This window comes from Tribolium castaneum, chromosome 5 (genome assembly GCF_031307605.1).
Source record: "Tribolium castaneum strain GA2 chromosome 5, icTriCast1.1, whole genome shotgun sequence".
In the NCBI taxonomy this organism is placed as follows: domain Eukaryota; kingdom Metazoa; phylum Arthropoda; class Insecta; order Coleoptera; family Tenebrionidae; genus Tribolium; species Tribolium castaneum.
Genome location: NC_087398.1, coordinates 8,157,415 through 8,170,909, shown reverse-complemented (window position 1 = coordinate 8,170,909; position 13,495 = coordinate 8,157,415). Strand labels below are relative to the sequence as shown.

Here is a 13,495-nt window from a genome sequence, read left to right as displayed (position 1 = left end):
AGTTTCAGCGCTCCACAATTTTTTATAAAAGTGATTTTTGATTTTTGTTGTGATATTAGAAAGGTGTAGCCACTCAAGGAGGGGCACGGTTCAATTGGGGCAATTATCATTCGATTTGTGCCGCAAATAATCACAGATAAAATTCTAATTTTGTGATGGGTGATAAGCTTTTATTTATGCAACAAAAACAATTTTTACACACTCGTCACGCTAAACTCAAGGTTGTTCACTTATTACCCAAGACAACAAACAATTATTCTAATTAATGAAAACTTTAAGTTCGTGGTTTCTTTGCTCTAAAAAAATGATATTTTTATTGAGGTGGATTAGGTACTGTTCATTCTCAAAAACATCTACTTTGAGGGTGTCGCAACCATTCAAGTAACTTTCGAATGGTTTTCTTGAGTACTGATCAACTGTTAATTTTTCTCTCTCTTCTTCTCGTTGTTTAATTTCGTCAAATCTGTTTCTTCGCTCTGTAATTTCGTGCTCAAGAATTTCATTTTTGTTAAAACAATCGGCTTTGTTTCTTAAAACTACTGACTCCTCCTGAAAGTAAATTGAGCGGCTGTGCCAATTTTAATTTACGACTTACAAATTCGCTGCCCAAATTTTGGAACTTTTTCAGGTAATTATTGACCAGATTTACAAAATTGTCTCTAAATAATCACAAATTGGAACCTGTGTACAAGCCAAAAAAAAACTTACGAATCCTTTCCCATTTCCTCAAACATGGCCAAAATTTCGTCGCTAGTGGACTTGAGTATGTTATTTGGGACAATCTGCAGCTGGTTAACAGCATTATTTATATTGAGTTTCTCAGTAAAATTTGCTTGAAGAGTTTGGTGCTCGTCTTCGGTTTTAAAAAATTCCTCCTTAGCTTCTTTGTAAGTTTTCAAAGTTTCCTCGTATGTTTCTTGATCATTCAGTCTTTGTTTGCACGACTGCTCCAAAGCGATATCCTGGTGCGAAACAATCAAGAAAAAACCATTGTTATTGTCGGAACAAAACAAAGCGAAATTTTATAGCCGGACTGGGATACCAAGCTGTTGCATTTATAAGGATGTTTACATTTGTTGTTGACCAGTTCGATGACATGAAGCAATTGTGGTCAGTTTGTTTACATTATTCGTCTCACATGTTATAAAATGTAACAAACTTGGGGGCTTTTGCGTAAAAGTGCGCGACCTCAAAATTAAAAATATTTGTTTACCTGGATTGAATAATTCTTGAGAACGCTTTCAAAATCAAATTCACTCACGTCTTGCATTTTGGAATCAATTAAATACCCTTATTCTATGAACTCATTTATTGTTAAAATCCTAGGTTAAAATAATTTGCTATAAAGTCATAGGTGACTTGATAATAATTTGAAAAAGCACAGGTTTGCCAATCATAACAAAAATGTTTTTTCATTCCTTAAAAAATAATTTTAACAAAATCAAAGCAAAAATATAACAAAAAACAGAATATTCATTAGTTGTTAGTGTTATTACTCGCGAAAAATGAATATTTCATTTTAAAATTGTTGGTAGGACAGTTGGTACAAACAGCACAGGCCCAATCAGAGGAGATAAAAATTTTGGGCATTTTTGGCGCAAAATACCATTATTATTCAAATAAAATGCGTTCAACGCTCGATTCAAACCATCTTTGCGCTTATTTTTTTTAATTAACATTTTATTAAACAAAAGCACGTAAAAGAAAAAGCGCCAATCATTATCCTTATTTATTTTAAATTTATAAAATTATATTTCCTCTGCTTTTCTTCCAAAACCCCTTATTATTATTTCAATATTTCAACCCTTTTCACACTATAACTGCCACATTTTTTACTTTAGCTTAACAAAATATTGTAAATAACAATAAAAATTTATGAAAGATGTCATTCTTTAACTAAAAAATCGACAAGAAAAGAGCACACAATATTTTGAACGCAGGTATAATTTGAAAAATGAATTAAAAAAAAATAACTTTTTATGCACATTTTTACTACTCATTTGCACAAAGAAGTGGAGTGTTAAAAAAATTCCCCGTATTAATCAAAATATTTTAAAAGGAATGCAATAACCGAAACTGTTAAACAACAGATTACAATGCAACATAATAAAACTTGAGTGCGAATGTTTAAAATGTATAGTCATTATTACACATCCGGTGAGTTATGGTGGATTTTCTAGCATTTGATTTGTTTTTCTTGTCGAACAGCACCTTAGCAGAGATAACGTGTTAACATTTTTCAGTGCCAGTGACGTTTTTCCTGTCCTTGCTGAATTAAATAAATTCAAATGATGAAAAACAGAGACGTAACGTGTGAAGAATGTATCGATAAACAATAGTTTCGCCTTATTGATGTAGATATTTCGTCTGAATAATAATAATTAACGCCACATACCGAGCTAACTCGCCTTTGCTTATTTAATTCAGCAAACGTAGTGTAGGAATGAGCGAAATGAATCATGATGTGATAGTGCAGTGTGAAAATGACTCCAATTAAGAAATTATCAAAATAACTGAAACGAGCTTTATTAACGGAAACAGGTCACATAAATTTATGAAAAACTCGCTCATCTTGCTACCAGCAATCCGTCACGGAGAAAGGTTGATAAACTAACAATAAATTTACAAGTGAAGCGCGGCTCTTGATAATCCGAGATAACAATTTCCTAAGCGATAATGAACGCCACGATTTGTGCTATTATTTAGTGGAACTTAATATTTCCAAACCAATTTTGGAAAATGAGTGATTAACGTGACTGGGGAAATTTTCCAAATTTAGGTAAGTAAAGATAGTGGATTAGCTCCGTGTGCCCCCAAATAAACTGGCCCAAACGGCAAAATTTCGTAACCCCCACTGAAACTTGGCCAAGTTGTGCTTATCCCTTTGCAGGACTTTCGCTGGGAGAACTGTAGCGTTTGCCAAGTCTGAACTGAAAGCCTAGAAACGCCCTTCTCTACGTCACACCGTGTTGATATAAATTTGATAAAGGTTCATACTCTGTACACGCACGAACGCTCTAACTTCTATTTTATAAACAAACAATTTTGCATTAAATCGGTTGTCCTAGTCATGACGACGCCTTCGAGAGAAGAAAACGGCCCTCCGGGCGAAAACGTTAAAGTCACAGTGGTCGGAGACGGTGTAGTGGGAAAAACCTGTCTCTTGATTTCATACACGAAGGACGAGTTCCCCGAAGAATATGTTCCCACAGTGTGAGTACATTTAAAAATTGATTTATTAGCACAGTAAGTATAAGGAATTTTGATAAGCGACAAAATATTTGTTCAAAAGATTCGAACATTACGGGCAAGACATCACCGTCGACGACGTCAAATACAACATGACTCTCTGGGACACTGCCGGCCAAGAAGACTACGAAAGACTGCGCCCCCTGGCTTACCCCAATGTAAAAAATAAGACTCCTCGCCAAAAAAATAATTGGCTTGTTTTAGACGAAATGCTTCCTTGTATGTTTCTCCGTCGACGCTTCTATACCGTCTTACGAAAACGTTATAATTAAATGGGTGCCAGAAGTCAGGCACCACAATCCACACACGCCCATAGTTCTAGTAGGTATGGCTCGGTACTTCTTGTTTTGGTAAAATAAATCAAGGAGATGTTTAAGCCACTAAAATAGATCTCAGAGATGATCCAAGTGTCCACTGTTACTCAACCCAGGACGGCAAAAAATTAAAAAGGAAAGTCAAAGCCGAAGGATACGTCGAATGCTCTGCCAAAACCAGGGAAGGACTGAAGGAGGTCTTCGAAGAGGCGATACGAGCGTACAAGAAGACCAAAATCAAAGCGAGACAAGTCAACTGTGCTTTGTTATAACATGCGAGTAATGATATTATTCAAAATACGTATTGTATTTTCACATTTATGGTTCAGTCAGCAATATATTGGACGATTTCATTAGTTTAAACGAAATCTCGGCTCATGTGCATTATTACATTATATCGATTTTTATCACTGAATAAACAGCAATTTTGTTGACCTCCTGTTTTATTTACCCAACTTTGCATGATATCAACTAATATGAAGCCGAATTACTAATTTTAGTAGGGTTTTTGTTGTCGAGGGTGTGGTGACGTCTCCCCGGATATTCGTGAATCATTCTTTAATTTTCTAGCGTGATGCATAACGAGAGCCAATATCTTAATTAAAATGTGCGAATGCTTGCATAAAACGCAACGTAAACGATGAAATTAAAGTACCAATAATAGTTTTATTACAATCAAGCATAAAAATCGTACACAAACTTATTTATTATCTGCTCCGTACAGCAACTCCTTTAAAGATTCCTCGTTAATGTCCAGGCTTTCAGTTTTATTTTCAAATTTCTGGCTGTTTGTCAGGCAAAGCGACTCAACGTCTGGCAAAAGCGGTGACAAAACCATCGAAAACAAATCCGGCTGTTCTGTTACAAAAACTGGCGGTGAACCTGCAAGAACCCAGTCAAACCCCCAATAACCAAATTGTAAATTTTACTTTCGCTCTTTTCCGGCTCCAAATACATGACTTTAACTTCACTGGGGTGGTTGTCTTGGATGAAATTTATGTTCCCCGTGTTGTAATCCACGGACATTATGCACTTCACGTTTGGTTCTTTTTGATTTTTGTCGGGTTCCGGAATTTTTACCACGGAGCCTGGCGGGTTGGCGGGGCACTTATGCGACCTCTGGCTCACTTTGTACCGGAAGCTTTTGTCGCAAGCTGTGCATTTGTACGGCATAACTCCGGTGTGAATTCTCTGGTGGACCAAATAGGAGACTCGCTGTCTGAACCGTTTGCCTGGAAATTTTTTTCAAAAACTGGCTAAACTGTGTTGGTAATTCACCGCAAGTTTCGCAACCGAAAGGCCGTTCCCCTGAGTGAATCCTGGCGTGGTTCTGCAGGGTGGAAAGCTCCTTGAAAGCGCGCCCGCATTCGTTGCAAACGTAGGGCTTTTCCGACGAGTGGTACAGCATGTGTTTGTGGTAGGACTGTTGGAAAGTGAAGTATTTGTTGCACTGGGCGCAAAAATAGGGCATTTCTCCTGCAATCAAGCGATAGTTTGGACGCGACTCGCGTTGGCTTGTTACCAGTGTGCAGCCTTTTGTGCTTTTTAAGGAAATATTTCGTCGTGAACATTTTCGAGCAAACGTCGCATTCCCACTGCTTGTTGTCCTGGATTTTGACTTGTTCGGCGGTTGGGCTAGACGTGGCGACTTCCATGGTCATGTCTTGCGGGTTTTGGTGGCCAAAACCGTAATGTGCAACTCTGAGGTGCACCATAAGGCTTCCCCGTTTTTTAAATTTTTTGCTGCACAAGTGGCAGTGATAGCTGTAAAGACCTGTGTTTTTATCAGGTGGGGTTTGGTGTAAGAGCTTCTGGTGCATGTCTAGGATCGTTTTGTCTGTAAAAGTGAAGTTGCAAATATCGCATTTAATGCGCTCGCTGTCGCTCTCTACCAATGACTCGTTCAAGCTATTAATACTTTCGTTGATTTCTTTTTCGCTCTTTTCCATCACACTTTCTTCATTTTTACTGACACTTTCGCTGATGTGGGTGAACAAGTGTATAGTCAGCTTGTCCAGCCCTAAGAGAGACTCATTGCAAACGGGGCATGTGAGGTGCGAAGTTGCTGCACTTATTAAAGAAGAACGCAGAGACTCAACGCCTTGGAAATGCGGCTTGAGACACAAAGGACACGACAAAAGTTTTATTTCCATTTTTTATCGCACTAAAGTCAAGCACTGCGTGCTCACCCAAATTTACAAATTTTTAAGTTCTATTTTTAAATTTGAAATTATTCCACCAGCTCTTGGCACATGAGCCAGCTAAAATTAGAACTAGAGGGGCGGTTGCTACGGACTACACCCAAACAAACTCCATTTCGCAACGATGTCGAGCTATTTAGACGAAATTTTGAAAACTCTAGGGTGGGAAGATGGCTTTCAAATACCAGTCGCGAATGCGGAAAATCAACAACTCGAAGCGGAAGTCGCCAGACTCACGCTCCAAAAAATCAAGGAGAAAACAGCCCTTGAAACGTCCGCCGTCAAGCTCGAAAACATCCAGAATCACCTCAAATACGTTAAGCAAGAAAGCGAGCAAAATCAGGTAAAATCGTTATTTGAACAGAATTAGAGAGAAATTTAGAATCTGATCACTGCACACGCCCAACAACTCCAATCCGAGGAGAGTAGACTCCGCTTGAGCGCCGCTGAAAAGGATAAGTTCGAGCAGGACATAAAACAGTGCGAGAAACAATTCGCCGATATCCAGGCACGACAATCAATCAAGAAAAACCAGCTGGAGAGATATGTGAAAAAATTGGACAAACTCAAATCCGAAACGGACTGGGACAGCGAGGCTCTGAAAGCTTGGGAAGAGTCGCTAAAAAAGCGCGATGACGACAATGAACTAATCAAAAAATTCTCCAAACAAGACGACCGAAAGTACAACGAACTGGAAGCCAGGCGCCAGAACTTGGAAGTCGAATTCGCGAACAGAAAACAAACCATTGACAAAATGGTCTCTGATCTGATTAATTACGAACGTGTCTTGGAGCGCACCGGTTGGTACATTACCTTATTATTCGGAAAAAACGATCGTTTGTAGGAAAAATCATGAAGCAGCAAGTCGTTGAACGCAATGCCCTCATCCAGCAGTGGAAGGAGTCGGTGAACATCCTGCACCAACGCGACAACGACATTGACCGCCTCCAAGCACAAATGCTGGAAACGCAGGAAATAATCTCGAAGGAGGAGGAGAAACTAGAGGAACAGAAGCAATTTTACGAAAACGAAGTGCGAAACAACAACGAACTGCAGCACGAAGCGCAACAGTTGAACCTCCTAAACTCGCGAATCCGTCGCGAATTGAACGAAATGTCCCAAAACATGTTGGTTTTGAACAGTCAAGTAGGAAAATTGCTTTTGTGGGAATGTGTCTGAGCTAAATTTTAGGCCGATACTTTGCGACGAACCATGATTCTGGTGGCCAACCAGCTGGAGAAAGAACGTCTGCACAAGAAACACGCTTGGGAAGAAATCGAGAAGATGGAACACAAAATTGCCATTTTCCGCGCCAATTTAGACGTGCTCAAAACCAAGAACGAGCAAGTGAAACAGTCGACTTTGTCGGCCGATGAACGCATGAAGCACTTGGAGAAGTTGATTGATTACGAACAGAAGCAACAGAAAACGTTGCAGCTTGAAGCTGAGTCGCTGCAGAATGCGTATTTCCGGTCCCAACACGAACTGCAGGAACAGCAAAGTATTGGGAAAATGCGAGATCTTGAGATTTATGGCATGACCACGAATATCAATCACTTGCGGAAGCATAACGACGACCAAAAGAAGGCCTTAGGGAAGCGAAAGGAGGACGCGTACGATTTGGTAAAATTTTGCAACGTGTTGGAAGTTTTCCTAGTGTTTGTTGCAGGACTATAGGATTGATGAGGTTCAAAGGAAAATTCTGATAAACGAGAATGTGCTTCACAGTGATGATACGGAAGAACTCGAAGGGAAACTCATCGAGTTGGAAAACAAAATTGCGGAGCATACTGAAGTACACACACTTTTGATGCTTCAACAAGTGCAAATAACTCTGTTCCAGATTAAAAATTTGTTAAAAGATCAAGTGAACAAAATCCGAGATGATATGCGAAGACTGACCACGGCAATCGTAGCTGACCAGAATCAACTAAGCGTCTTAAAAGACAAACTGCAACACCAGAACTTGAATTTTGAAGGCGGGCAAAAACAATTACAAGTCCTGAAAAACGGCATACAAGAGAAGCAAGTGGAGGAGAACATCCTACGCCTGCGTGTCAACCAATTGAACAAAGCGATGAAGAAGGAAGAAAACAGTATCTACACCATGAAAAAATTCAAATTAACTTTGGAACAAGCGACTCAAGAACGCATGCTTGAAATTGAGACCAGTAAAGATATCCTTCTTGCGAAAAAACGCAACTTGGGTGAAGACAATGGACGATTAAGATGCGATATCGCCGAAAGGCGACTAAAACTGGACCATTTCAAGAAAAAATATGACATTATTTTGACCAGTTTGGGGAAAGATGAGGACGGACAGCCACTGTCTGTTACTCACTTTAAGATTAAGAATGCGCAAGAAAAGTATTTGTTGCAACAGGAAGGAGATGAGCTAGATATGAAGATAAAAAAGGCAGAAAAGGAAATTCTTGCGATGGAAAACACTTTGAAGGTTGTCAATTTGACAAATGCGGCCTTTAAGCAAAGTCTTGGAGCGGTTGAGGATGATGGTAACTATTTTCTTGTGCTGCAAATTTCTAGAACTGGCGGTTACAGGACGGGAAATGAGTGAAATGAAAATGTTGGAAAATGAAATGCTTTTGATAAATGATACTTTGCGGGAGAATAGGAAGAAGATGGCAGTGAAACGACAAGAACTGGAAGGTAACAAAATTTTATTATCAAATTGAACATTTTTATTTACAACTTGCGCTAAAATTACAAACATTTTACTCGCCTGTCTTTAATTACATAATTACGTTCAATCATAAGAAAAAAAAAACTATCGCAGATAAACAGTGTAAACAAAAAAACTTACTGTCACTTAATGTTGTTTTATTAATTATTTTATAATATTTACCGTTTTTCACTCACAATACAAAAATTCAAAATGCAACACAAACGTTCTAACATCGTTTATTATTCGTAGAAGTACAAAATGCACTAAAAGAGCTTGAAATAAAACGCGATCAAGCCAAAGACGCACTTTTCGACTTGGAGGAAGAGTACTTAAAAACTGAGAAAGAAAGCTCTGAGAAAGAAGAAAAGCTCAAAAGAGCTGAACGTTGTTTAAAACTCGCACAAAAGAAAGTTCGTCACAAGGAACGTGAAAAATATGACGTAAGTTTATTTACATTTTTTCCAATTATTATTTGTTTATCTTTTCAGAGAGACTTGGAAATCCGCCAATTGAAGGAAGCTAATCTCAGTGCTATGCAGCGTTTGGTGGAAATGTCTATACGTTATCAAGAAATGGCACCGCTGATTACTCGTTACACGCTCGAATATGACGTCAAATTACCCGAAAAACGCACAATTGCCTCCTTGTGTGCCTGCTCAGAATCAACAAGGTCTACGTCCAGCAGTTCTTGTAATCAAGAAAAAGACGTTTCTGACGTTAAAAGCGTCAAATCTGAGTCCAGTTCGACGAAAAGTTCCGCAATTTCAAAAGTCTCAATTACATTCCAAATGTAGGTAAAAATACACAATTAAAGTAAGGTTTTTTATTCATTTGTTAATAAAATTGAGATAATAAAAGTTAAATTAACGCTTATTCCATTCCGGGCGGCAAAGGCTCGTTGGCTAATGTCGGGGGCGCAGCAATCGGCTGAAAAAAAAATTGTCTAAAAAACCGCAGAAAATTGGAACTGCTGATTAAGCTGCAACTAAAACAGTTCCACCCAACAAAGCCTTTTTAATTGATTACAGTTTCGATCTCAACTATTTTAAATAGTATTAAAAGTCACTAGGACTTACCTCTTCTGGAGTTACAACCACCGGTGGCGGAACAATCGTTGGTGGCGGCTGTGCGTAACTTCCTAAAATGATTTCCTGGACTGTGGGCGGGATGTGCGACCTTTGCCCTTCAGTAAAATTCAGCAAATGCTCTTTGAGCGGTTCCCTCAACTCGGGACAAATTGACAACGCATCAGATAGTTGGGGCGGTGGTAATTGCATCAAAACAGTAAAACTTTGCGGTTTTGTTCTTTGACAACATTTGATAAATCCCTCCCATACCACTTTCTGTTTCCAAACCTTCAAAAAGCAACAAAAAATATTGATTATTTTTTTTTTGTAATACGACAGAACCTGTTTTAAGATCAGACGTTGCAAAATATTCATCACGAACCCTGACAGTCGGGGATAACTGCCCAAAGCTTGGATGACAGTCCTCATGAGTAGAGTTGGTAGCGGGGTTTGGTCCATTAACTGTTGCAAAACAACAGCTAATACTTCTTGAGTAAATACCTGGAATTTGGTAATTTGAGAAATATATTCGGTGCGAAAATAATTCGTACTTGTTTTTCCTGAAGACACATAGATGTGGCCTTAATTATAGTTTTCAAGTCGGCTTTCGTGGAATCAATTAAATGTAGAGCGACCAAAAGTTCAGTTGGGGTAATTGGACTGTCACCATGTAAGCCTAAAAGTCGGTTAAAGACTTCCCTTACAACAACCGGGTTCAATTTAATTAGCTTTGGCAAAGCTGCAATTACCTACAATTGTACAAATTAGTCAAAAGTACAAACGACGCTCGACCTCATTACTTCTTTCTTTGATAACCCGTTCAAAACTGGGATAAGAAACCTAACATCTGACACTCTCGTGTGATACAATTCCCTGACTCTTTGCACCAACTGTGCACTCGGGGGGCCCTTGTCCGTCAAAACGTGTATAACACGCGTGACCAAAGTTTCCGAGCCTTTGGGACACTCCTCCACCAGTTTTAGAAGCTCAGGTGAGTCCATCCCCATTGATCTGATCGGGGTTTCAAGCAGACGTAGAATAATCCGTTTAATGTTGGCCCCCGTCTGTACGTAAACCTTAGCCAAGTCATGAATAAGACTCTCATTGGCTGGCAATAGCGAAATATACGGAATAAGACAAGCTTTTATAAAATCATCGCCCCAAGTCTCGCTCTTCAACCTCCCTTGACTAAACCCACACAAACTCTCCGGCGGCCTTTGCAACTTCAAAAACTCCAAATTCATTCGTGCAAACTCCTCAATCACCAACCTCAACTCCACCTTCTTGTGCAACTCCAAAACGTGTCCAATGGCACACTCTCTTACCACGCTCAATTCGTACGTCGTGTACGAGAGGAGGGCGTTGAGGAACATCAACTGTTTGGGGGGCTTCCGGACCGTCAAATCGTGCAACAACCCCAAAGCTGCTGTGCATTTCTTCTCGTCTCGGCACAACTGGTGGAGCTTATCCAAAGCCTCGTCTGTTATTAAAGGCGCTTCCAAAAACAATCGACAGAGCACTGCTGAGTCGTGCATACAAGCGTTTATAAATGTGCAAAGCAAGATGTTGTAGCTTTTGTCCAGTTTGGTGTCTTTGCGTAAAGGGGGCACTCTTGAGAAGCCCTGCAGTATTCCGTACTCTTCAAAAAGCCACGCCAGGGCCAGGTCTATGTGAGACCGTAAGTCTGATAGGAGAAACGCCAACACTGTTTGTCTGACAGTGGGGCTAAAGCAGGCTGCGATTGTGGTGATTAGTTTTTGGTACAAGCATTTTGCGGCTGTTTTGTCCGCGGTTAAAAGTCGGTTTATGGACCCTATTAACAATTTCTCCTTTGTTTCTTTCTCGATAGGTTTGGTGATTTCGGACAGTTTCAGTGTCTTGATTCGGGGAACTTTTGCTCGTTCCTTCTTCAGGAGCTACCAAATGTGTAAAACATGTTGTAAAACAAATAGAGGCTTCATTATATTTTTTTTTAAGAATAATTACTAAAATTTCTTTGACCTCACAATTACGATAAGTTATCAAAACATAACTTAAAAAAAATACAGGATGCGTGATACATAACTTCTCAAATCATCCGAACCAACATAAGCTAACAGATAAAGATAAATACATAAATAAATAAATAAATAAATAGACAAATATTTGGTACAATGAATTACATCTTATCTTTTCTTAAATACAGCTGAAAATGTGAAATCTGAATTGCAAATTACTGTTTCTGTTTTACTTATTATTATATTATTTGTGTGCAAAAATTGTTTTCTTACCTTTTCCTTCTCTTCCTTGTCCTCTTCCTCCTTCTCCTGCTGTCTAAATTCCTCGACCTTTTTTGCAAAACTTTTCGAAGACGGCGAAACCCCGGCCTCAGTCAAATACGTGGCAATAAGTTTTGTCAAAACATCAAATTGGCCAACTTTTCCACTATCGACATATTTGCCATACTCTTTCGCAAAATCGGGAGACATTGTAGCCGGCAGTTTACTCATAGAAGCGAAAACCATTTGAACCGCTCTTTCCAACGTGAAATTTTCAGACACAAAGTTCTCATTCAACTCTTGCAGTGTTTGCGAATCACTGTCATTGGTGTCGTTATCGAATTCAATTTGAGGATCAAGTCTAGGTCTTTTATTGTAGATCTGAAGGGACTCAACTGAGAGAGTCCTCTTGCAATATTTCCGCCGCTCGTCGGGTTTCGGTACCATTTTAAGAATGTCTTGCTGGGAATAACCTGAGAAAAAAATCCTAAAAAATTTTTTTGCGTAAAAATAAAACGCACCTAAATCGGTGAGCATTGGGGTTAATTTCTCCACAAATTCGTAAGCCGCTGGGTGTTTGATAAGTCCAGCGAGTTCGGATTTTAATTTTTTACGCACGGAATTCACTTGAGTTGTTGTTAGAGTTGGAGGTAGGTTATTGTAAAGTGATTCAATAGCTGAGACAACTCGAGACATAAATTCGGCCCGATTTTTTGCAATGTTTGTAACAACGCCCAGGCAGGTTAACAAGTTGGCACTGCTAATATGGGGAGAGCCAAAAAATTTTAAAAGTAACTCAAACAAGGTACTAAAAAATTCAATTAGAAATTTGCGAATTTAAAAAAAAATAAATACTTTGCTTCCTCTTCTAGTTTTCGCCTCCGCGCCAATTTTAACGTCAGAGGAACATCATCGAGTGAGAAGTCGTTCGGTTTCTTGTTCTCTTCCTGGTCGGGATAAGTTTGCAACAACACAACACATTCTAAAAATTTCACTGAACTAGTCCTAATGCCGTCATTGTCACTATCAATCATATTTGCAATTTCTAATTTTATGGCAGACAATTGCTTCCAGGCGTTTTCCATTTCTTCTGTAATTACAGAAGCCTTGCATAACCAGGCCAACGTTTTGCGATAAATACTGATTAAAGCTTGAATTACGCGCTTTTGCACCGCTATTGACTCATCACATAGTAGCATATGAAGGTTTAGCATTACTTTAGGTAAAAGAGACTCGCGCATTTTGCTAAAACAAAAGTTAAGTAACCAATTAAAATGCATAAAACCTACCATAACTCTTCAATAAAACCCACTAGCGCTTTTTTCACGTCCCCATTCCTATCAGTCGTGAAATTAAGCATGTTTTGTAAAAACTTTGGCAGCAAATGGGGCGACTTCCGAATCAAAACTTCTTGCAATTTGTGGAAGTATTCAAGCTTTTCTGCAGCAGAGCGGGACACTGCAGCGCTATTTATCCATTGGGTCACCTAAAACGCGTCTCTTTACTACCGAAATCAACTAAATCTCGGTTTTTTACTAAATCCTCGTCGGAAACTTCGTTCATGGTAAAATCCATGTCGAGAGGATTTTACAACCAAAAATGACGCAATTGTTGCCACTAAAGCAACGAAATTTCGAAAACAAAGCTAGTTTTATCTAAAGCGTTAAATTAATTGAAAATGAGAGCCAATCATCCATTTTTGGAAAGCCAAAGATTGAGGTTA

The 13,495-nt window shown here is 39.0% G+C and overlaps 5 protein-coding genes across 8 annotated transcripts; 2 read left to right on the top strand and 3 right to left on the bottom strand.

The window, feature by feature from the left end:
• Positions 1-142: 142 nt before the first annotated feature.
• LOC103314927 (uncharacterized) lies at positions 143-1,334 on the bottom strand. The gene is made up of 4 exons (XM_008202232.3): positions 1,214-1,334; positions 709-962; positions 596-659; positions 143-549 (listed from the first exon to the last, which is right to left on the bottom strand). The coding sequence occupies exons 1-4, from the start codon at positions 1,268-1,270 to the stop codon at positions 259-261; spliced, it is 666 nt and encodes a 221-aa protein (XP_008200454.1). The 5' UTR covers positions 1,271-1,334; the 3' UTR covers positions 143-258.
• An 859-nt stretch (positions 1,335-2,193) lies between these two features.
• LOC660912 (Rho-like protein) lies at positions 2,194-3,997 on the top strand. 3 transcript variants are annotated; one of them, XM_967109.5, is made up of 5 exons: positions 2,194-2,779; positions 3,069-3,213; positions 3,293-3,407; positions 3,454-3,574; positions 3,627-3,997. In XM_967109.5, exons 2-5 carry the CDS (start codon positions 3,071-3,073, stop codon positions 3,833-3,835), a joined length of 588 nt encoding a protein of 195 aa, XP_972202.1. In that variant the 5' UTR covers positions 2,194-2,779; positions 3,069-3,070; the 3' UTR covers positions 3,836-3,997. The 3 variants fall into 3 exon arrangements, with proteins under 3 accessions (XP_972202.1, XP_008200455.1, XP_008200456.1); XM_008202233.3 differs by having other exon boundaries at positions 2,891-3,213; XM_008202234.3 differs by having other exon boundaries at positions 2,871-3,213.
• A 212-nt stretch (positions 3,998-4,209) lies between these two features.
• On the bottom strand, positions 4,210-5,846 carry LOC100141749 (uncharacterized protein). 2 transcript variants are annotated; one of them, XM_008202236.3, is made up of 5 exons: positions 5,456-5,595; positions 5,086-5,400; positions 4,842-5,039; positions 4,493-4,795; positions 4,210-4,445 (listed from the first exon to the last, which is right to left on the bottom strand). In XM_008202236.3, the coding sequence occupies exons 2-5, from the start codon at positions 5,381-5,383 to the stop codon at positions 4,264-4,266; spliced, it is 981 nt and encodes a 326-aa protein (XP_008200458.2). In that variant the 5' UTR covers positions 5,384-5,400; positions 5,456-5,595; the 3' UTR covers positions 4,210-4,263. The 2 variants fall into 2 exon arrangements, with proteins under 2 accessions (XP_008200458.2, XP_008200457.2); XM_008202235.3 differs by having other exon boundaries at positions 5,086-5,846.
• Positions 5,847-5,888: 42 nt separating this feature from the next.
• Ccdc39 (Coiled-coil domain containing protein 39) lies at positions 5,889-9,264 on the top strand. The gene is made up of 9 exons (XM_008202238.3): positions 5,889-6,107; positions 6,147-6,564; positions 6,609-6,910; positions 6,956-7,387; positions 7,434-7,559; positions 7,608-8,277; positions 8,324-8,431; positions 8,697-8,887; positions 8,936-9,264. The coding sequence occupies exons 1-9, from the start codon at positions 5,889-5,891 to the stop codon at positions 9,239-9,241; spliced, it is 2,772 nt and encodes a 923-aa protein (XP_008200460.3). The 3' UTR covers positions 9,242-9,264.
• Positions 9,256-13,495, bottom strand: Sym (Symplekin). Its single transcript, XM_008202237.3, has 10 exons — positions 13,309-13,495; positions 13,062-13,258; positions 12,628-13,017; positions 12,294-12,580; positions 11,785-12,245; positions 10,315-11,430; positions 10,066-10,263; positions 9,857-10,015; positions 9,524-9,802; positions 9,256-9,374 (listed from the first exon to the last, which is right to left on the bottom strand). Exons 1-10 carry the CDS (start codon positions 13,345-13,347, stop codon positions 9,318-9,320), a joined length of 3,183 nt encoding a protein of 1,060 aa, XP_008200459.2. The 5' UTR covers positions 13,348-13,495; the 3' UTR covers positions 9,256-9,317.